This window comes from Rhipicephalus microplus, chromosome X (assembly GCF_043290135.1).
Source record: "Rhipicephalus microplus isolate Deutch F79 chromosome X, USDA_Rmic, whole genome shotgun sequence".
In the NCBI taxonomy this organism is placed as follows: Eukaryota; Metazoa; Arthropoda; class Arachnida; order Ixodida; family Ixodidae; genus Rhipicephalus; species Rhipicephalus microplus.
This window is the reverse complement of record NC_134710.1, coordinates 502,203,890-502,228,304: the sequence shown is the minus strand read 5'-3', so window position 1 is coordinate 502,228,304 and position 24,415 is coordinate 502,203,890. Positions and strand designations below refer to the sequence as shown.

General features: G+C 46.7%; 1 protein-coding gene across 2 annotated transcripts in view; it reads left to right on the top strand.

Annotated features, from left to right (window-relative positions):
• The window catches only part of Arpc5 (Actin-related protein 2/3 complex, subunit 5), a 62,064-nt gene that overhangs the window by 4,344 nt on the left and 33,305 nt on the right, over window positions 1-24,415 (top strand). For both annotated transcript variants that reach the window (XM_075881013.1, XM_037412961.2), the window contains exon 2: window positions 6,829-6,901. In XM_075881013.1, the coding sequence (XP_075737128.1) occupies window positions 6,829-6,901 (73 nt within the window). The remainder of the gene's footprint in view (window positions 1-6,828; window positions 6,902-24,415) is intronic.

Here is a 24,415-nt window from a genome sequence, read left to right as displayed (position 1 = left end):
CTTTATAAAGAAAGCAACAGAAGACCAATCAAGAAGGGTGTAAGGCAGGGGGATACAATCTCCCTAATGCTATTTACAGTGTGCTTACAGGAGGTTTTGATAGGCCTAGAATGGGAAGTTAGAGATAACAGTTAATGGCGAGTACCTTAATAATCTGCACTTTGTAGATGAAATTGCACTGCTGAGTAACTCGGGACGAATTGCAATTAGTTATTGCTGAGCCAAGGAGAGCAGAAAGGTGCATTTTAAAATTAATCTGCAGAAAACAAAAGTAATGTACAATAACCTTAGAAGGGAACAACGCATTGAGATAGGTAGCAGTGTACTTGAAGTTAGCCTTTCCTGCTTAAAATTTTTTTTGCTGATACTCTTTTTTTTTTCAGATGCCCTTGTAAATTGATTAGTCATGCATCTTTGATCTTCTCATTCTGTATATTCATTTTCATTGTTTCACATTTTCAGTGCTTGTTTACTTTTCGGTAGATTCGCTTCGTTGTTAGTATATTATTCTTAATAGCTGTACACTTTTGTGCTGTTTCTTTGTACCTTTGCCCTCCTGGCTGGGCTTTTTTAAGGCCTGCAGTATTCCTAAATAAAAAATAAGTTGTAAAGGAGTACGTCTGCTAGGAAAGGTAGTAACCGCGTAGATGAGCTGTGAGATTGAAGTGACTATAAGAATAAGAATGGGGTTGAGCACATTCTGAAAACATTCTTCAAGCATGAATGGTAGATTGCCACTATTCCTCAAGGGGAGGTATATAACAGCTGTATCTTACCGGAGCAGAAACTTAACTACAGAGCAGAAACTTGGAGGATTGCAAAGAGGGTCCAACTTAAGTTGAGGACGACGCAGCGAGCGATGGAAAGGAAAATGATGGGTATAACCCTAAGGGACAAGAAGAGAGCAGAGTGTATCGGGGAACAAACTGGTGTCAAGGACATCATAGTCAAAATCAAGAAGGAATGGTCATGGGCAGGGCACGTAGCGTTGAGAGCAAGATGAGCGCTGGCCATTAAAGAATCACAGACTGTATTCCAAGAGATGGCAAGCCGGTGAAGTCTCGGGAGACAGAAAGTTAGGTGAGCAGATGTCATTAGGAAGTTTGTGGGTATAAAGTGGCAGCAGCAAGCACATGACCGAGTTGACTGGCATGGGAGAGGTCTTTGGCCTGCAGTGGATGTAGTCAGGCTGACGACGTAACATGTGGCTCTGTTCTAAAAGAGATTGTGTGAACATAAAAAGTCAGAACACCACTAACAGCTGTAGGTGCACATAATGGCGGTTAGGCACGTATCTGTCTCGAGCGGGTTTTCGATGCGGTAAAGATGTCCGCAGATGTGTGTCCATCACATGTCCCCCATTGAGGGGCTTTACTCGTTTGGGAGCACTGTTCTTAGCTTTTGTGGGAATCATGGGGGGGAGCAGAGTGGGCTGGGAGACTTGGTTGTTGGCATGAAATGTCGCCCCCTCTAGTTCAGTGCGGCCGCTAAATACGGTGAAAATGCTATAAATTCATCATTTTTCTCTAGTTTTTGCCTGAAATGAAGGTTGTGTGTATCGATTTCAGTCTCCGATTTGGCTGCAAATCTCAGCGGCCCCGTGGCACAAATTAAGTGTGGCATTTTTATCACTTGTTCTGGAACTGATGAAGGCACAGACATCGTTGTGCAAGGGGCAAAGCGAAAAAGAATATGGTTATAACTTTTTTTTTTTAATCAAGAAACCACATTAGTTTTAAACAAGAGGGACACACAGTGGCTATATTTGTTGTTAGAAGTGAAGTTTTGTCCTGTGAGTGATGACATTGCCCAGGCCATTTGATTAGTTTGACATGAAATATCAATATGGTTCAGCTATCCACACTATTGTGTGCTAAAAATTTTAATAGCACTCCTTATACATTCTCAGATACAGCAATATTTTTGTTTTTAAGTATGAAAAGAATTTTGAAATGATGCTAAGTGCACTGTGCCATTGTTACCACGAGGAGAGTCTTCTGGCATGTCTCTGTAAGGCGTGTAGTAATTGGAATGGGCCTTTGATATTAGTGGGGGAGTATTTTTTTGTCTACTGGGTTTTGTAAATGTGAACGCTTCTGTTGGCATGCACTTATATTGACAAGTCTTGTTGCATTCATCTTGGTATTTTGTGCTTATGTCGCAAGGCCGCTTCAAGTCAGGTTCCAACTGTGCTTAAGGAAACTGACCATCAGCCAGAATGTGTGAATTATAGTAGCGAAATGGAGCATTGTTTTTGTGTATTTAAATTCCATTTATAAAAATAAAGAATCGTCATGTTGGTTTGGCATAGTTCCAAATGTCCGTGGTCACTCTGTCATCGTGCCTGACACTTCAAAGTTTTGGTACGACGTGATTGAGTCGTTTGGATTGCTGTATGTAGTGTTCAGTTGCACCACAATTCATGCCTAAAATTGCAATCCTGAAGTTGCTTTATTCTGTGCATACAGTGCATACGGGGTCGCGACGTTGACGGAAGCAACAGACTCGATGTTCAGATGATACTTTTTATTTGGCCTAACTTGTGGCCAGAAAGCTGAAGATCAGATTTCAGCAACACAGGGACACTGATAGCAGCAAACAGAGCATCTGCTGGCGATACACTGACTAGCGGTGCAGTGCGTCGGCATTTATAGACATGCCATCGAATATTCTAGCGTTATCGCTAGAAGCCACGTAGGTTCCAGAATAATATCTAATGTGCACAAAGTGGGTGTAATTTTAACAAAACGATCTACTACAGCCTTGAAGCGTCTCTAACACCGCAGGCGTGGCCGGCGCTGAGCTTAGTGCAACGGGGCAATAAAAAACTGGAGGGAGGAATGTGGCATTGCCCCCCTCTAAACAGCATCGCTGAGAGTTCATAGTGCCGTCGGGGACAATCTCGTATTCGAGTGGGCCGAGATGTTGAACTATCCTGTATGGTCTGAAGTACCGTCGCAGAAGTTTTTCACCCAGTCCACGCCGGCGTATCGGCGTCCACACCCAAACGCGTTCACTGGGCTGGTATTTCACGCAGTGTCATCGAAAATTGTAGCGGCGGCTGTCGGCCGCCTGCTGATTCTTGATGCGCAGGCGAGCGAGTTGACGAGTTTCTTCTGCACGCTGAAGGTAGGCAGTGACATCGAGGTTTTCTTTATCAGTGACGTTTGGCAGCATGGCGTCGAGCGTTGTTGTTGGATTCCTTCCATAGACCAACTTGTATGGCGACATCTGCGTAGTCTCCTGCATCGCCGTGTTGTAGGCGAAGGTCATGTATGGAAGGATGGCGTACCACGTCTTGTGTTCGACGACGTACATGGCCAGCATGTCGGCGATGGTCTTGTTTAGCCGCTCGGTGAGGCCTTTGGTTTGTGGGTGGTACGCTGTCGTCCGGCAGTGGCTTGTCTGGCTGTATGCCAAAATCGGCTGAGTTAAGTCAGCTGTAAATGCCGTACCTCTGTTGGTATTGAGGGCCTCCGGTGCTCCATGACGTAGGTTGTTTTCAACGAAGAATTTCGCTACTTCGTATGCACTGCCTTTAGGCAGAGCTCTTGTCTCAGTATAGCATGTGAGATAGTTGGTAGCGACAGTGATTTATTTGTTTCCCGAAGTTGAGGTTGGAAACGGCCCTAGTAGGTCCATGCCAATTTGCTGGAATGGTCGGCCCGGTGACTCGATAGGCTGCAGAAGTCCGGCTTGCTTAGTAGGCGGTGTCTTTCGTCGTTGACAGTCTCGACATGTCCTAATGTAAAGAGTGATGTCGGGGCCAGTAATACTTCTCCTGTATTCTTGCGAGTGTACGGAAAACACCGAGGTGTGCACCTGTCAGATCATCATGTAGAGCATCCAAAACCTCTGGACGTAACGCTGAAGGTACTACGAGGAGGTAGTTGGCCCGATGTGGTGAAAAATTTTTCTTGACGAGGATGCCGTTATGCAAGAAAAACGACGCCAGTCCTCGCTTGAATACCTGTAGAAGAACGGCAGCCTTGTCCTCTCAGTATTCCACAAGGACCTTGATTTCAGGGTCGGCACGCTGTCGCTCTGCAAAATCATTGGCGCTTAAGGTTCCCAGGAAGCAGTCGCCGTCCTCGTTGTCCTGCGGCGGTGGGTCAACGGGGGTGCGAGACAGGCAGTCAGCGTCCGAGTGCCTTCGCCCCAACTTGTAAATGACGATGTCGAATTTCTGAAGTCGCAGACTCCATCAGGCGAGGGGACCTGAAGGGTCCTACAAGTTAGCTAGCCAAGAGAGGGCATGCTGGTCGCTCACAATATTGAAAGGCCTGCCGTAGAGGTAGGGTAGAAATAGCCAAAATGATGGCAAGACACCCCTTTACTGTTGCGGAATAGTTAATTTCTGCCTTAGACAGCGACTGGCTCGCAAAACTGATGACCGTTTGAAGTCCGTCAATCTTCTGCCCCAAGATGGCTCCGAGCCCTACACTGCTTGCGTCGATGTGGATTTTCGTGTCGGCGTTTTGGTCAAAATGAGCAAGTATTGGCGGTGTCTGCAGGTGTCGTTTTAATTCTTGAAGTGCTTTCTCCTGCAGGGTTTCCCCCTTGAACCCTACGTTGGTCTTTGTAAGCCTCGACGTTGGTCTTTGTAAGGTCAAGATATACACTTATTTATCTTTATATAAATTAAGTAACGCTACACAGGACATTTTGAATGTGCTTGAGTAACTTCGAGCCTATGCTGAAAAAATCTCGACTGCTTTTGTGAGCTTTGTGTGTTCTGACCTTGAGAAGTTATTAAGATAAGATGTTTTTGTTATAATCACGATTTCCATTCATTTATTGTAAGTGCAATAAGATGAGTCATTTTTGAGAATTTTATAGAGGAAAACTTGGAGGTAGCCCAGATGGGAAGACACTTCTTTTCTGTTGTGGAATAGTTAACTTCTGCCTTAGATAGCAACCGGCTCGTATAACTGATGACCCCTTCAAGTCCGTCAATCTTCTGCACCAGGACAGCTCCAAGCCCCACACTGCTTGCGTTTATGTGGATTTCCGTGTCGGCATTTTGGTCGAAATGAGAAAGTATTGGCGGTGTCTGCAGGTGTTAGTTTAATTCTTGAAATGCTTCCTCCTATGGGGTTTCTCACTTGAACTTTACGCTGGTCTTTGTAAGGTCTGCAGTTGTCGTTTTAATTCTTGAAATGCTTCCTCCTGCGGGGTTTCCCACTTGAACTCTACGCTGGTCTCTGTAAGCCTCGACGTCGGTCTTTGTAAGGTTAGTGAGCGACTCGGCGATCCGTGTGAAGTTTTCGACGAACCGCCTATTAGGCGCACAGGCTGAGAAATTGACGCACGGCCTTCTTTTCAGTGGGTGGCGGGAATGCAGCGATCGCGGTTTGTTCTCAGTACCTCTCGATGTTCACATGATACTTTTTATTGGGCGGAACTTGTGACCAGAAAACTGATCAGATTACACCGACACATGGACACTGTTAGCGGCGAACAGAGCGTAGGCTAGTAATCAACGGACCAGTGGTGAAGGGCGTCGGCATTTGTAGATACTTTTTATTGGGCCGAACTTGTGACCAGAAAACTGATCAGATTACACCGACACATGGGCACTGTTAGCGGCGAACAGAGCGTAGGCTAGTAATCAACGGACCAGTGGTGAAGGGCGTCGGCATTTGTAGATGTGCCGTCGAATATTTTAGCGTTATTGCTAGCAGCCACGTAGGTTCCAGAATAATCACTAATGTGCACAAAGTTGGTGTAATTTTAACAAAACGATCTACTACAGCCTCGAAGGGTCTCGAACACCGCAGGCACGGCCGGCGCTGACCTTAGTGCAACGGGGCGATAACAAGCTTGAGGAAGGAATATGGCAATATTACAAATGTAAAAGGAGTTGATGCTCACGAGTAATGCTGCCTTGTTTAGCAACAGTGTGTGAGCATGTACAGAAAATTGCTGTAGTGTTCACCTTCTATTGTTCGCAGCATGTGCACGTATAAATTAATCAGTGCTGCATACTGAAAAATTTTGATACAAGAATGTTTCGCGGCGTTTTCTGCATTAGCACCCATGATTAGACGCTGACTGGTAACCTCTGTTGCAATGAAAAAAAAAAAAATGCCACAAAGTTTGGTTGTTGACATAGGTTAGCGAAGGAAGTGAACTTCACTCAAGAAATATATTTCGCGCTGTCCTCAACAGCACTCACTGATACTCAGACTCGCTAAAATATTACCAACATAGGCTCACACCTAGATCAGAGTCCGAGTGAGTGAACTCATTGATGTAGTAAACTTTGTCAATCATGGTGTATACTCTTTAATGTCTTTTTCATATAATTGGTACTTTGTGATTAGCCTTTTGACCTCGTACCTTCAGATACAAGTTTTCAGTGGTTGCAATTCAGCGAGGCATTATGCACACGAGATGTGTCTGTCGCAAAGTTCCGGGGAAAGAGATTGCTGTCAAGGCACTCTCCTCTCCCTCATAAAACTCACACTGGATAACTATTAAGGTGGCTGATTTAAATATGTGTGAGTAGACATTAGTGTAAACTAGAGCCAATATAAGCCAGATGGTAATGAACCATAGGTTGGCAAAAAAAGGGGAGGAAGAGGTCTCTCAGACTTGCTCAATAACATATATTGGGCTTAGGAATTGCTTCCCAGAATTTTGCTAAGCAACACTCATCTGTTCTCATTCTGACTCGAACTCACACACACAGCCTCGATCCGAGTGAGTTGACTCATGATTAGTTTACCAAGCTTTGGTTGTCACTGCCTTTAAAGAAATTATTTTGGTTGAAATAAGGAATTTTGTTGCTGCTACCAAGTTGCAGTGTTCCTCAACTTTCATCACGGGAAGAACCGTGGATGCCCTAAAGATCATCCTGAAAACAGCTCCCATTGGCTCAAAATGCCAAAGTGTAAAGGTGAGTTCACTGCAGTCGAAGCTGCTGAGGTTGCTTTGCTTCATTCCCAGCTTCGTTTCTGCATGTGATCTTTGAGTAACTAAGGGCTGAGCTAGCGTTGTAGTTGTTGAAAAAACAGGTCACTGACCAATGTCAAACAAAACAATGACGTTTCGGGACCCGTACGGGTCCCTTGTTCACAATGGAATGACGGCTGAGCAACAGGTTCTTATGTAACGTTGAGCGCATGACGCAAAGTACGGGAGTACACGTGGTTTAGTGTGCCAGATGATCTATTGATTGTGTTACTTGTCGTCTGAATGATTAGTGATTCGAGGTTCAGTCTGGTTGTAAAATTCTTCTCCGTGGCCACGATGCGTGCGTTGTCCCAGCTTATCTCGTGGCCCGTCTTCTCGGCATGCTCTGCGAGTGCATTTGTCACTGTGTGGCGCTTGGCGACGTCATTCTTGTGTTGCATCAGACGTTTGCAGTAATTTCCACTCGTGCCAATGTACACAGATTCGCAATCGGCGCATGGTATCTTGTAGACCACACCAGGAAAGTGTTGCCGAGGGAGAGGATCCTTCACATTTAGCAACTCAGCCTTAAGCTTGCTTGCTGGAACATGCGCGATCTGTACACCACGTTTCCTGAATAGACGGGCTAGGGCTTCGCTTATATTTGGAATATAAGGAATCGATGCACGCTTTTTTGTAGACGATGTGTTATGCATGGCCTGACTAGTTGACTGCAGTTTATGCATGACGGATTTAGTTGTTTTCCTAATAAAAATCTTGGGGTATCCATTCTTGATCAGGTCATCTTCAATGATCCGGAGCTCCTCCTGCAGGCTTTCTTCATCGGAACAAGTGCGAATCGCTCGTTGAACTAAAGACCGAATCACTGAGCGTTTGTGGGCTACCGGGTGGACTGACTCATAGTCGAGGTATCTACTGGAGTGCGTTGGCTTTCGGTACACAGAGAAGGCGAGGCCTGTGGGAGTACGTTTTACAACTGCATCCAAGAAAGGGAGGCAACCGTCTTTTTCTTCTTCCACAGTAAACTTGATGGAAGTCTCGACGCCATTTAGGCAGTCAAGGAAAGCTTGGACGTCTTTCTTCTTTATCACGCAGAAGCAGTCGTCGACGTATCTCAGAAAAACCTTGGGTCTCGGCTGAAATGTTTCCAATGCTTTCTGCTCAATTGCTTCCATTGTGATATTCGCAGTTGTGACCGAAATCGAAGCTCCCATTGCGGTACCGAAAACTTGCCTGTAGAATTCACCCTTGCACGAGAAGTAAGTGTTGGATAGGCAAAACCGTAACAAGGTGCACAGCTCGGTGACGTCGAACGGTGTGCGAATAGCCAATGTCGTGTCCTTGTGAAGCAATTGTCTGGAAGTGTCTACAGCAAGGTCGACGGGAACACTTGTGAAGAGGGAGCAGACATCAAATGAAACCAGTACTTCGTCGACATCCACAGTGATACTCTTCATTTTGCTTATGAAGTCATTGGTGTTCCGGAGGTTAGTTTCAGTCTTGCCTGCAAGGGGAGCCAGGATGCCGTGAAGATACTTTGAGAGACTGTATAGGGGTGACCTAGTGAAATCTACTATGGGCCTTAGAGGCGTTCCGCTTTTGTGAATCTTCGGTAAACCGTATATCGCTGGAGCAGAACCATTGGTGCACAGCAGCTGGAAGTATTACCTTTTTGCTGATGCAGGAAGCATCTGAAAAATACTAGAGAGCGTCTTTTGCAGGCCCGTTTGGACTTTCGAGGTAGGATCCTTGTTAATCTTGGCGTACGTTTTACAGTCCCCCACTATCTCCGTCATCTTCGACTCATCTTATCTACACGACTGGCAGCCTTCAAGACGCACCTGCGTTTCAACGTAACCTGTAAGTCCAAGCAACTCATCCCAAAATCTTTGCAGTTAAAGCACCCCGTGAAATCGGCATTCGGTCATCAAGTCATTTGGAAAGCTGAACGGCAGCTTCTTCAAGCACGGATAGAAGACTGCAAGCAGACTGTGAAGAGCCTTGAGACTGACATCTTCTTCGCAACATGCCAGCTGGAATTCATCATGCCTGAATTACTCCCTGAAATACATCTAGTGGCGAACCAAGCATCGCGACGACGAACAGAAAAGCAGGAAACGTCACAAGAGCGCAAACTGAGTGCTTTGCTAGAGAAAGGCAGGAAAACCAGAGGACCCATGTTCGAGGTCAGGAACTTGTACTCATACGAGCTAACTCCTGCGGAATGCCAAGTTTTGAGCCGTGGTCTCAACTTCAACCAAGCAAAGCAGCCGGACACACGCAAGGTCGTGTGTGCTGTCGAAAACGCTAATGGTCTACTTGGAGAAAGTGAACGAGACGAAATCCGTACGAGAGCAGTAAGTATACTATCGAGAATTCGCAAGTCTGGCTGCCAGCAAGTCCTCTCGGAAGACGAGGAAAAAGCGATTAAGGCATTGCACAAAAACAAGAAGATTGCCGTACTTCCTGCGGACAAAGGCAACGTGACGGTTGTGCTTGACCGGTCGACGTATGAGTCCAAACGGGCCTGCAAAAGACGCTCTCTAGTATTTTTCAGACGCTTCCTGCATCAGCAAAAAGCTTATACTTCCAGCTGCTGTGCACCAATGGTTCTGCTCCAGCGATATACGGTTTACCGAAGATTCACAAAAGCGGAACGCCTCTAAGGCCCATAGTAGATTTCACTAGGTCACCCCTATACAGCCTCTCAAAGTATCTTCACGGCATCCTGGCTCCCCTTGCAGGCAAGACTGAAACTAACCTCCGGAACACCAATGACTTCATAAGCAAAATGAAGAGTATCACTGTGGATGTCGACGAAGTACTGGTTTCATTTGATGTCTGCTCCCTCTTCACAAGTGTTCCCGTCGACCTTGCTGTAGACACTTCCAGACAATTGCTTCACAAGGACACGACATTGGCCGATCGCACACCGTTCGACGTCACCGAGCTGTGCACCTTGTTACGGTTTTGCCTATCCAACACTTACTTCTCGTACAAGGGTGAATTTACAGGCAAGTTCTCGGTACCGCAATGGGAGCTTCGATTTCGGTCACAACTGCGAATATCACAATGGAAGCAATTGAGCAGAAAGCATTGGAAACATTTCAGCCGAGACCCAAGGTTTTTCTGAGATACGTCGACGACTGCTTCTGCGTGATAAAGAAGAAAGACGTCCAAGCTTTCCTTGACTGCCTAAATGGCGTCGAGACTTCCATCAAGTTTACTGTGGAAGAAGAAAAAGACGGTTGCCTCCCTTTCTTGGATGCAGTTGTAAAACGTACTCCCACAGGCCTCGCCTTCTCTGTGTACCGAAAGCCAACGCACTCCGGTAGATACCTCGACTATGAGTCAGTCCACCCGGTAGCCCACAAACGCTCAGTGATTCGGTCTTTAGTTCAACGAGCGATTCGCACTTGTTCCGATGAAGAAAGCCTGCAGGAGGAGCTCCGGATCATTGAAGATGACCTGATCAAGAATGGATACCCCAAGATTTTTATTAGGAAAACAACTAAATCCGTCATGCATAAACTGCAGTCAACTAGTCAGGCCATGCATAACACATCGTCTACAAAAAAGCGTGCATCGATTCCTTATATTCCAAATATAAGCGAAGCCCTAGCCCGTCTATTCAGGAAACGTGGTGTACAGATCGCGCATGTTCCAGCAAGCAAGCTTAAGGCTGAGTTGCTAAATGTGAAGGATCCTCTCCCTCGGCAACACTTTCCTGGTGTGGTCTACAAGATACCATGCGCCGATTGCGAATCTGTGTACATTGGCACGAGTGGAAATTACTGCAAACGTCTGATGCAACACAAGAATGACGTCGCCAAGGGCCACACAGTGACAAATGCACTCGCAGAGCATGCCGAGAAGACGGGCCACGAGATAAGCTGGGACAACGCACGCATCGTGGCCACGGAGAAGAATTTTACAACCAGACTGAACCTCGAATCACTAATCATTCAGACGACAAGTAACACAATCAATAGATCATCTGGCACACTAAACCACGTGTACTCCCGTACTTTGCGTCATGCGCTCAACGTTACATAAGAACCTGTTGCTCAGCCGTCATTCCATTGTGAACAAGGGACCCGTACGGGTCCCGAAACGTCATTGTTTTGTTTGACATTGGTCAGTGACCTGTTTTTTCCACAATGCCTTTACCTGACCAGATGGCATTCCGTCGAACTCTCGACTAAGCTAGCGTTGTATTGGAATGACTGGAGGCTCATCTTTCGTACATTGTCGAGAGTATAAATGCACGCCAAAATTATGGTAATATGTAGTTTTGTACCGGCATAGCACTGAAGGTACGCATTTGACAATTGGGGCATTTCTGAACAGTTGAATAACTTGCATAAAGATCAAGTCAAATGTCTTAGCAGTTGTCTTTTATGTAGACACCCACACATGCCAGATTGATGGGTGCGTCTATTGCATGGGCATGGATAGAAAAGTTTTTGTGTCTTCAGTTGTTAGCGGGCATGTAAGAAGTTTTCTTTTTTGTCTGTGTTTGCATATCCTGTATTTTTATGGTGTTTAAATGCCCTGTACCATGAACATGACAGCTCACTGTTTTTTTCAGTGTAGTATATTGAAATGAAAGTCAGTAGTGTGTGTTTAACATGTGTTCATGTATGACACTTGGTCTCTGTGCAACTAGTCATTCAAATTTTGTTTAAATGCATTAGCAAAGAGCTTATTTTGCAGAAATTCTGGCATTGACGTCATTGGTTTTAGCATTTTCAATGGAGGTGGAAATGTTGTCGGCTCGTGTGCGCAGATTTGGGCACATGTTAAAGAACCCCAGGTGGTCTAAATTTCCGGAGGCCTCCACTACAGCGTCTCTCATAATCATATGGTGGTTTTGGGACGTTCGACCCCACATATCAATCAATCATGTCATTGTTTTTAAGCAAAAAATTGTAATCTTGTGCATGGCCAAAACAATTGAGAAAGATGCGAATAAAATAGTTTCTAAACAATTTTGGGTAGGGTCCAAATGAGGATCAAACCCGGGTCGTTAGCATGGCTAGCAGGTGTTTTACCTCACGTCTGCTTGGAAATGCAGTGCAAAAAGTTACAGCTTTGCTGCAAAGGCGAAACAATGAACGCGATAGCAACAAATTGGAAGGCCACGCACAGAATGACAAGCAGATCGAAGCGTGTCCCGCGTTTCTGACGCACAAATGACGCACGAAATGTACTCACAGGTACAGATGAACGCAAATAAGCATATCGATTGGCTTTTTCGCTGTGTCTGAAAAGCGCACCCTTTTTGCAAACGGAGACTGTGCTACGATTGCAGTGACCTTTGTGCAGCCGATAAGTACAACATAATTCCGGTGAAAGCCCGCCAAGCCGTACGATCTTCCCCATGGCGAAATAAGGGTGCGCGAATGAGCATCCACCCCTTCCTCTCCGCGGGGCAAAGTACACATAGGAGATGAGAGTGCGCGCCGCCGTGTTGTGATGTGGCGACGCGTACTCATTGTGCCATCTTGCTGGTAATGCTAAAAACACGATGGTTACCCCCCGAGATGTGCGTCACCAGCGGTAAGTGATAGATATAAATAGCTTGCTGTTTGAACGTTGATGAAGTTGCTCCTTCGTAGCTCAGTGGTTAATGTCTCGCACTTGCACTTCAGAAGTCCCACGTTCGATTCCGCGCACCGGAATTTTTTTCTGGATTATTTTTCTTCTTTCGTTTTTGTATATATATATTAATATGTATACATATACGGTGAGCGACACCGACTGCAAAATTCAGCCGAGAGTGTCCTTATAATCACTATAGCAATAATAACCTTCTCTGCTTGGAAATGCAGTGAAAGTAAGAACTTGCATGCTTTATAAACACATGCGTTCCATGTACAGACTTCACAATACATGTAATGATGTTACGGGAGAATAACTTTACTTTATAAAACGAGGAATAAACTCGGTGGTGGACAAGATGGCGCCCAGTTGGCTCACAGATCTGACAACATCGTCCTCCTCTTTGTCTTCTTCGTCGTTCTCATCCTACCGTTACATGATTTCCCCGGCGGCTGGAGCACCGACCCGGTGCTAATCAGGAGGCACTGGAGTAATACGGTTTGAGTCGCGTAACATGCACTACGTCAGTGTGAGGGTGAAGGATGGCGGGGTCCGTAGGGGTGATTTCGTATGTGACGTCAGTTACTTGGCGTAAGATACGGTAGGGACCTGAATAGCGTGGGAGTAACTTCTCCGAAAGTCCAACGCGGCGCGAGGGGAACCATAACAGAACGAGATCTCCGGGTGTGAAGTGGACGTCACGATGGCGGGCGTCGTATACGCTCTTCTGATTGTCCTGGGAGTCCAGTAAGCGTCGTCGAGCAACTTGGCGTGCCGCTTGGGCCTTCATTATTGCATCACGAGCGTACTGAGACTTGTCATTTAGTCCGGCCGGCAGGAGGGTGTCGAAAGGTAGCGCAGGGTCACGGCCGAACAACAGAAAAAAAGGAGAGAACCCAGCGGTGTCGTGTCTGGAAGAATTGTACGCGAATGTTACAAACGGTAACGTAGTGTCCCAGTCGCGGTGATCGGCGGAGACATACATGGAGAGCATGTCGGTGAGGGTGCGATTGAGGCGCTCCGTTAGACCATTTGTTTGTGGATGGTAAGCAGTCGAGAGCTTGTGTTTAGTGGCGCAGGAGCGGAGGAGGTCATCAACCACTTTGGAAAGGAAGTAGCTGCCTCGGTCGGTAAGGAGTTGTCGAGGGGCGCCATGATGTAAGATGACGTCCTCCGAAAGGAAATCGGCCACGTCAGTTGCACAGCTGGTTGGAAGGGCCCGTGTGATCGCGTATCGGGTAGCATAATCGGTTGCTACTGCAATCCACCGATTACCCGCAGCTGACGTAGGAAAAGGGCCAAGCAGGTCCACGCCAACACGGTAGAATGGGTCTTGTGGGATGTGCAGTGGCTGAAGACGTCCGGCCGGAGGGGCATTTGGTTTTTTCCGTCGTTGACAAGGGTCGCAGGCTGCAATATAACGGCAGACGTCGCGGTACATGCCAGGCCAGAAGAAGCGCCGGCGAACTCTGTCGTAGGTCCGTGACACGCCGAGGTGACCCGCTGTAGGTGCATCATGAAGCTGGGCGAGAACAGTGTGACGCAATTGAATGGGAACGACGAGTAGTCTTTCGGGGCCGTCAGGACGCATATTGCAACGGTACAATACACCATCATGTATTTCAAACATTCGAAGGGAAGGGTCGGGCCTCACCGATGTGAGCCTTCGGATAATACCGTCCAAGAAAGTATCTCGTCGCTGCTCGATTCCAATGTCATGAAACGCGGATAGAGAGAAAACGTCGATAGGAAGGGTGGTTTTAGAGGAGTCGCCGTCTGGAGGGTCGACAGGATACCGGGACAAGCAGTCCGCATCTTGATGCAGGCGGCCGGTTTTATACAGGACTGAGTAATCAAATTCTTGAAGGCGCAGCGCCCAACGGCCAAGACGGCCTGAAGGGTCTTTAAGGGACGAAAGCCAGCACAAGGCGTGGTGATCTGTGATTACTGTGAATGGCCGGCCGTACAAATAGGGACGAAATTTACCGACTGCCCAAACAAGTGCCAAGCATTCCCGTTCGGTTATTGAATATTTTCTTTCAGCAGGCGAAAGAAGGCGGCTGGCATAAGCAACAACACGGTCTCGTCCTTGTTGTTTCTGGGCGAGTACTGCACCGATGCCATAGCCACTTGCGTCTGTACGAACTTCTGTTGGAGATGAAATATCAAAGTGGGCGAGGATAGGCGGAGACGTAAGCAGACACACTAGATTTTGAAACGCATCTGCTTGCTCAGGGCCCCAGATGAAGCCAGCGTCTTTTTTGAGAAGTTGAGTGAGAGGGCGTGCTACGTCGGCGAAGTTTTTAACAAAGCGGCGGAAGTAAGAACAGAGGCCAACGAAACTGCGAACGTCTTTGGTACAGGTTGGTACAGGGAAATCTCTTACTGCGCGTATTTTATCTTGATCAGGGCGAACCCCCACGGAATCAACGAGGTGTCCGAGGACAGAAATTTCACGACGGCCGAAGTGGCACTTTGCCGAATTGAGTTGCAGGCCCGCCTTACGAAAGACAGATAAGATTTTCGATAGCCTTTCAAGGTGCGTCGCAAAAGAAGGCGAAAAAACGATAACGTCGTCCAGGTAGCACAGGCAGATGGACCACTTGAAGCCGTGCAACAGAGCGTCCATCATACGTTCGAATGTGGCGGGCGCATTACATAAACCGAATGGCATCACTTTAAACTCGTAAAGGCCGTCGGGAGTGATAAACGCCGTCTTCTCACGGTCCATGTCATCAACGGCAATCTGCCAGTACCCAGAGCGGAGGTCAATGGAGGAAAAATATTTTGCGCCGTGAAGGCAATCCAGGGCATCGTCTATGCGTGGTAAAGGGTAGACGTCCTTCTTCGTTATTTTGTTTAAATGGCGATAATCGACGCAAAATCTCCAGCTGTTGTCCTTCTTCTTTACAAGTACAACAGGGGACGCCCAGGGACTGCATGAAGGCTCGATGATATTCCGAGAAAGCATTTTGTCGACCTCCTGTTGGATGATGCGCCGCTCTGCATGGGAAACACGGTAGGGTCTCCGATGGATGGGACTCGTATCGCCTGTATCAATCCGGTGCTTAACAACGGACGTCTGGCCGAGTGGGCGGTCGCCAAGGTCGAAGATGTCCCAAAAAGATGCAAGCAGGGAACGCAGTTCGTTAGCTTGTTCTTTCGGCAAGTCGGGGTCAATCATCTTGGTTAACACACTTTGGTCTGATGGAGGAGTAGACGAAGTTTTTTCGGCACTCGGGATGCTGTCATAACTTAGAGTGCAAATATGGCACTCTGCCGCCGGCACGATCTCGGCTAGAGATATACCACGAGGGAGGACTTGTGTACATAGTGAAAAATTCACTAAGGGTAGGCAGGATGCATTGGCCGTAATAGTGATGACGGTGTGAGGAAACGCAACGTTGTGCGAAAGCAGGACGTCAACATTGGGGGACACAATATAAACACCGTCTGGGACAGGTGGAACAGGGGAGACGCCTATGTAAGCTACTGTTCGTTGAGGGAGACGCAGGTGTTCTGTAGAACAAAGCCGACTTGGAGGGCAACTTGGAGGATCAACAACATTAGGTAGAGCGAGTTGCACTATACCGGCAGAGCAGTCTATCAAGGCCGAATGTTCAGACAAAAAGTCTTGGCCCAAAATTATGTCATTAGGGCAGTGTTCTAAAACATAAAACAGAACTGATGTGTGGTGTCCGGCGACGCTGACGCGAGCTGAGCACACACCAATTACGGCGACTTTTCCACCATCGGCCGTTCGGACCACAGGAGTTGGGCCAGGAGTAAGGACTTTCTTCAGCCGTGCTCTAAGGTCAGCGTTCATGATAGACACGTGTGCGCCAGTGTCAATGAGGGCTGTAGTAGGTACACCGTCGACGTCAACATTGATAAGGTTCTGATGTGCGGGCAAGGTCAGTAGAGGATTTTGGGATCGGGTCGGTATTGCAGCATCACCTCCAAGAGCTGCTCCCGTCAGTTTTCCGGAGGTGAACGCCGGAACGAGCTTGGGGACGGCGATCGGCGAGATGGGGGCGAGCGGGAGAAACGGCGTTGTGGCGAAGGGGAGCGGCTGGATCGGGGGCGCGAGGAATTCTCAGGCGTTAGCGGCTCTGTTTTCGGTGATGAGCGTGAATTCCAGACAGGTGGGCGATGGGGCGGAGGGTGAGGCCACGGAGCAGAGCTGGACCAAGCACGGCAGTGACGCGAAATGTGGCCTATACGACCGCAATTGAAGCATATCGGCCGGTCGTCTGGGGTGCGCCATACCGCCGGGTCGCGATAATGTGGGCTGGCAGAAAAACGTCGGTTGGGCGGAACAGTCACGGGTGGATTTGGTGTGGCGTAGTCTGGACGATGAATGGAGCAGACGTTTAAGCCGGCGTTGGCCAGTTCTTGCCTCACGACGGTCTGTATGAGAGAGACGGTGGCGTGATAGCTTTCGGAGTTGGGGGAGGCTGACACGAGTGGAGCTGCGGCTTCTATTTCCCGACGGACAATACGGACAACGTCACCGGGACTTTCCGTAGAAGGCAGGCGAGGGTCTTCGCATGTGGATGTTGCAGCCGTGTTTGGAAGCCGGGCAAACTGGTGGAGAACACGGCGGCTCTTCGCTTCTTCAAAGCGCCGGCATTCAGAAATAATGTCGTGGACCGTAGATGAATTCTTGAACACAAGAAGGTGAAAGGCGTCATCTGCTATGCCCTTAATAATATGGCCAACCTTATCGGCTTCGGACATCTGCGAGTCTACCTTGCGGCACAAAGCGAGCACGTCCTGAATGTACGTGAGGTATGATTCGGTGCACGTCTGAACTCGACGTGCGAGCTCGTTTTGGGCGGCGCGTTGACTTCCCACAGGCCTGCCAAATAGCTCCCGGAGCTTTTGCTTGCATAACTCCCAGCTAGTCAGTTCTTCCTCGTGCGTCTCGTACCAGACCTTTGCGGTACCTCTGAGATAAAAAATCACGTTGGCCAGCATGAGCGTTGGATCCCATCGCATACGTACACCCACTCGTTCGTATGACTTCAGCCAGGCTTCTACGTCAATGCCATCAGTGCCAGAAAAGGTACCTGGATCTCTCGGGGGCTCCAAGATGAGGGTTGACGGTCCAGTTGGAGAAAGCACGGACGTAGTTGGAGAAGGCACGGTAGTCGGGGAAGGGTCGGCATTGTTGACTGCAGTCGCCATGGGGGAGACCACTAGGCGCCCGCTACGAAGCTCCGTTTTGCGTGAAGTGAGTACCCCGCACCTCCCACCAATGATGTTACGGGAGAATAACTTTACTTTATAAAACGAGGAATAAACTCGGTGGTGGACAAGATGGCGCCCAGTTGGCTCACAGATCTGACAACATCGTCCTCCTCTTTGTCTTCTTCGTCGTTCTCATCCTACCGTTACAATATCACTTTAATAATGTGCGATACCAGTGTACATTGCCATCGGGCATCAGGACATGTGGTTATCATAATGATCTGGGACCGGATTTTTGACAAATGTCTATTTTTTTTTTTGTTCATAGTGTCCATTTTCAGTGTTTGTGCTTAAATACACATTAGTGCCTATACATACATGCCTATGTTCGAAATTTGCACCTATAGAACACTATTTAAGCGCAAATTTTAATCTAGAGTGTAGTTTGAGACTTATTCATGTTGACAGACAACAAAATTGACTGTTCGGAACTCATTGGTTTAACTTAGTCCTGTAGTTCAATCAACTTCCTGAAACCAACCGCTGTCAGTAGTAAAATGGGATGTGCCAGCCATCATACATGGTGCAAGTGGTTTGCAAATGCGAACCTCGGTAGAGCTTTCAAGGGAGGAAACACAGTGTGAAGATAAAAAAAAAATCAAAATGTTATGTACATGTGGCTTCTTTTGTTTGTAGTTTACATCTCAAGGTGTACATCATTAGGGGAGAAATCGACCCTGTACAATTACATTACCCAGGGCCGATATGAAGCATTTGTCTCATCTAGTCTTTTAGTGGTCTGCTTTTGTGCTGCCCTCCTCCACCTTGCCAACTGTCGGCATCTTTGTGTCATCGTAAACCAGAAAATTTTTAACAGTGGAGTTGTTTAAGCCCCACATTGGTCCGTGATGAGTAAACAGAAATTGTCATCATCATGAACGAACACTGTTTTCTTCAGCCTCCTTTTTTCCCTTTGTTGTTATCTTGAACCCCACCCTTAGAGCACGAGTGCAAACTTTTCCGGCAGCTCCTACAATACTCCGATAGTTGAGAGAAAAGTTAGATCCTTGGCGAAAAAATTTTTTCGTTAGATGGAATTCGAAACCCCATACACCCACGATCCAAAAACAAGTTTCCTAACCACTCTGCTATCCTGGCACGCTGCTGGCCGAGCAAAATTTTAAGTGTAGTATGCCAAAGGGGTGAGAAGGTGGGGTTGAAGAGGAGAGGGTTAGCTGCAGGACATGGATCGAAGGAGGGTAAAGGAAAAGAAGGAAGAAGCAGCACAGGGATGAGAAACAAAGGCCACCTAGCTCCACTGTTGGGGATAAAATAGGTGACTCACGTCTTTGTTTTCATGTAACTTGCATTTATGTCAAAATTTATTGTGCCTACATTTGAGAAGTTCAAGGCCCAAAACATGTTTTGCTGCCTATTTTCAGTGCCTAAAACACTGTTTTGCCTGCCCCTAGTGATCACTTCATGGTTTAAAGCTGACCATTCACTACAAAAGGCACACACGTGTATTCCATTTACGTAGTGGGTGCATAGCAAGTTCAAAAAGATCACACATACATAATTGCCTGTGGTTTAAAGCATGTTACCCATTATGGAGAATGCAGCCATATGTGAAAGCTTCACTGACACAAGCCACTTTAAACTTTATTGATTACATTGTAGTAATCCTCCATTTAAACTTCTCGAGTAACATCATGCAATAAAAATTATGCACTGAATGGTTGAAGTATGCACTTGTGAAAGGATTGCGAGACTGGAGCAGGAATACAATCTAGCAGATGCGCTTTCTTTATCTTTTGGTGCTGTAGGCCGCACACTTGCATGTTCGCTTTCATAAAAAAGACAGTGTACATGAATGGAACTTCTTTCTCTCTTTCTAGAACTTGCTGCCTCAGAGCTGCTAGTTTATTTATATTGCTACGTCCATTTCTTGCTTCATTTTTATCTGTTCAGGTTTCACCTATAAATACTGTCAGTAATTTTCAGCACAGATTGCACTGTGATGTTTGTGAAACTTCACGGTTGTCTAAAATCACTGTGTTAAGATTATGTGCAGGATGTGAATTGTCAGGTTTTTTCGAGAGCTTTTGCAAGCGCCAGCAATAATGCTAGAACCTTGATGCCGCATGTATAAATACTGGTGTGCCTTACCTCTGGTCAGATTATCTATTTCTGGTGCTCTGTTAGCCTGCTACCAGTGTGTATTGCTGCAGTCTAAGCGTTCGTTTTTCAGGCACAGGTTTGCCCAAATAAAGTGTCACCTTGAACACGCTGCCTTCATCCATGTCACGACCAAATAATATCAGACAGAAAGTCGAATGCAAGCAATATTATTGCATTTCACATAGAGTACAGGTATAAATAATGGTGCATCAATTACATTTGAACTTCAGTGAAATTCTAAGCAAGCCCCCCCCCCCCCCCTACAGTGAAAGAGAAGTAGGGGTTCTCCCAAGAGGACCAAAGTTCAAGGTTACGGTGGAAGAGAATAAAAAAAAATGCACACCTGTGCTTTTAATGAAATGCTTTCTTTAATGTGCATTCATGTAGTGTTTTTACTGAATCGTCGTGTGGGAAAAGTGAATGTGTTCTTCGAATATATTGACAATATATGACAACTCAGTGCAAGCCTGTGGCCTCTCACTGTAAAAGCACTAAGAAAGTGTACACTCATCTGAAGATTTTCATATTCTAAGAATTGCTGCTGCTGTATTTTGTAGCAGAGAACAGACTGGAAAAAAAATGGGGTACTCATAAGCTGAACGCAATAGCGGTATCTTGTCTCTAGTGTGTAATTCCAACACTTGGTGCATGAAATCTTTTCGAACTTACTATGCACCCACTAAGTGGCTTTAAGGGAATACGTGCAATAAAGCGAGTATGCCTTTTGTAGTGGGTGACTGGCTTTAGGCCATGAAGTCATTATGATAATCACATGTTCTGGCACTCAATGGCAATGTGTGCTTGTACCACACATTATTACTGCAATATTTCAGGTATTGTGAAGCATGTATACAGGACATGAGTGTTTCACTCTTTCGTTACCACGCGAAAATGGTTATTTTATGTCTTGAGAAAAATGTTTTTGCCAGTATAAAAAGTACTCCAGCATGCATTGCAGCATACCAAATTTTCCACACTGAAATGCTCCTTCTAAATAATATATGTTGTCGAGCAACAAGAATATTTTGGAATGAATGAAATGTGAACTTTGGCAGCCAGTTGGTAAATAGTGCAATTAAAATGCTACGCATAAAAAAAATTCAAAACAAAGAAACTTCAGAATATACCATTCGAAGATAAACGACCCAGGAACAGTATAAAAAAAAATCATGAAATTGATACAAAATCGTTATATTCACATAGACAAAGAAAATCGGAACCGAGGTGCTGCTTCATTGCTTGTGCTATGCCATGAAGCATTTCTTGGTTTTTTATGAGACACAAGTAAGCTCGTACACTTTTCTGCAGTAATTTTTTTTTTCCTATAAGAGCCTGCAGGGGTTCTACTATGGATGGATGCCGGTGATGAGAATAACCCCTCTATAAATCGGATGTCGAATGAACTTCGCTATTTTGTCCGGCATCACCTCTTTCCATAAGCCACCTCACTCCACATAGGTTGGCGTTCTAATATATGCATCCAAACATTTTTGCACAACGTATTAAAAAAAAAGAATAATAGTGCGCCCAGTTCTAAAACGTCTCGCACTGCTCCATAGTCAGGACCGAGATGTGCCCCGGTGGCCTCCTTGTCGTGTGAAGAAGCTCTGCAGCTGGCGCCAGCCCAACGCGCGCCAGCGACGTGTTCACCTCACACGTAACTGGAGTAGCTATAAGATTGTGCACAAAGGTCAGGAGCTACGCACTTGTGGTGGAAGAGACAACTTGAGGCTATAAACAAAACAAACCCATGAACGACTGCAGATGTTTCAGGCTGAAGCAAAACATCGTCGCCATAAAACGTGAAGCTGAGGTGCTGTCATCTTCGGACTCTAAGCTTGTCCTCATTCACTTCAGGTGAGGTTGCAAGACATTTTCAAGCGGCGTGAATTTTTTTCAGCACGGGTGCGCACCCATGCGCGCGTGAGGACGATTCCCTAGGAGTGACTAGTGACACTACACACAGCGCTGTGTCTGAGATAAGAATACAAGCGAAACCAAAGCTGCTGGAAACTGGCTGAGAAGGCCACCTCCACACTTTATACATGCGGTGGACCTTCAGAAATATATTTTTGTAGAACAAATTTTCTTTTAATTCCGGAAACAACTCTCTGTTAAATACCTGGCACAAATTTTTGGCAATTATTACTGCTGAGCATTGTCAGATTGCAAAGCTTACATCTTAATACCTTAATTCGGTATTAGATTTGCAAGGGTCCTTTTGATTACGCAACCTTGATGGTTACTATAGCATAACCACGAGGGGCACGCACTTCTGTCGAGTTAACCAGCCAAGTGCATTTTCTCAGTAACACAGGCACATTGGTTTGCTTAAAGGCTTGTCAAAAATCACTATGTGGCCAATATGGGCTTATTGAAATTGATTCTGGTCCCGCCGCGGTAGTCTAGTGGCTAAGGTACTCGGCTGCTGACCCGCAGGTCGCGGGTTCGATTCCCGGCTGCGGCGGCTGCATTTCCGATGGAGGCGGAAATGTTGTAGGCCCGTGTACTCAGATTTGGGTGCACGTTGAAGAACCCCAGGTGGCCAAAATTTCCGGAGCCCTCCACTACGGAGTTTCTCATAATCAAATGGTGGTTTTGGGACGTTAAACACCACAAATCAATCAATGAAATTGATTCTGAATGTGGAGTGGCTGGACTAACTACTAGAAAGTACTGGGTGCACGCAAATCAAATTTAACTTTCCAGAATTGTCGATCACCAGTGATCGATTTGAATAGGTGTGGTAACGAAAGAGTTAAGCATGAAAGTTACTTTCACTACATTTCCAAGCAGAGGAAGTTATTTTCACTGTATTCATAAGCAGACGCGTGGCTTTATGGTAGAACACCCACTTGCCACACAAACGAACAGAGTTTGATCCACACTTAGATCCAGAATTTTCATTATCTATTTTATTTGCATCTCTCTTGATTTTGCGATCACACATAAAATGATGATTTTTCGCTCACAACCGACAACACCAATGATGAAATTTCTGCAAACCGAACTCTTTAACGTTATTGCGTTAAAAAATAACGGCATATCCATGAAGTGAATGATATGTGGGCGAAGTGTTGGAATCGTTTGTTGTAATTGTAAATAACCCATAACATTGACCACACATGCATGTAAATGAGTGGCAAGTATGCACTTTAGTATATATGTTTATTGGTCAGAACTGGTATGTTGTGTTGAGTTGTGATTTTCAGTTTGCCTTCATTCTTACAGCTTTGTGGTATTGTATCTATAGTCAACTATCGTTAATTCAAACCTGAGGGGACTTCAGAATTTTGTTTAAATCATCAAGAAGTTTGAATTCTTAGTTCTCAGATATATGAATCTGGGCTAGGTGATGTTATGCCAGCGAGTCCTCGTCAAACGTCCGTGCCTCTGAAACAGGCAATCTGGGTCAAGGCCAGCCCGCACTCCGCCGGGCGCGAACAACTCCACGGCGTGAACACGCGCGGCGCATCTGTGGCCCACGTGCATTGAGTCAGTTGCGCACGTGACAGCGAGCCGGCGTCCTCATGTCTGGTGGCCTGACGCATCGCGCGGCGAACCCCATTGGAGGAGCCTGCTCGGAAGACCAGCGGCGCTTCTGATTGGACATTTTAGTTGGGCCCGGTGTAAATAAAAGAAGCCCTGCGGCGCGTCGCGATCGGAGATCCTAGGAGAGGAGTCCCCGTGTCGGAGTGCCGACATGTGTGTGAGTCAGCGGTTTTAGGCGAAAGGCTGACCTATGTGTTAGAGAGAGGAGCTCGGCTCTTCGAGTCTCTGCCGGCCCCAGTGCCGAAATTGTAACGCCTCTGTATATATGCTGTACATAAACCTTGTTTAACTCACCGTCGTCTCGTCCGCTCGTCTCCTCAGCTCTGCGCAGAAGCAGTCGCGAGCTGAGAAACATACGCTACCAAACGGCTGGTGACCTTCCCGGCGGGGTCGAAAGCAGTGGCGCCTCCGGGACCGCGTCGGCGTCGCCGTCTTTCGCAACAGTGGTGGCTTCGGCGGGATCGGTCCGCCGTTTCTCAACAGTGGAGGTCAGCGGCGGGATTTCGGAGGTCGTTCGCAACAGTGGTTGGCAGCTGCGGGATCGGCCGGCGTCAGCGACATCGATGCGGTGAGTGCCTGATGTTTTCCCCTCAGTTCACCAGACTACTCTAGCTCAGGTTGTAGTAGTTTAGAGAAGGGCTGTGTGAAGCATTAGAGTGAGCTTTGATCGTTTCAAGCAAAGTCGAAGTGCTTTGAAACCAAAGTTAATGCGGAGGGGGTAAACACGGGAGAGTGAAAAGTTGCTTGCGCGTTTGCTAGTTGACTTATAGTGGGTACGGCAAGTAAATTGTTAACAGGGGCAAACAGCAAGAGGCTAGTGTGAACGATGGAGAACCTTAAAGTGAAGGAACTCATCGAAATTTGTGAGGAACTCGGCATTACTTTGGGCCGTGCGAAACGAAAGCAAGCGATCCTTGAGATCATGAAGGATGAGGGAGTGTCGGCTGAGGAAGTCGATGAGGCCTGG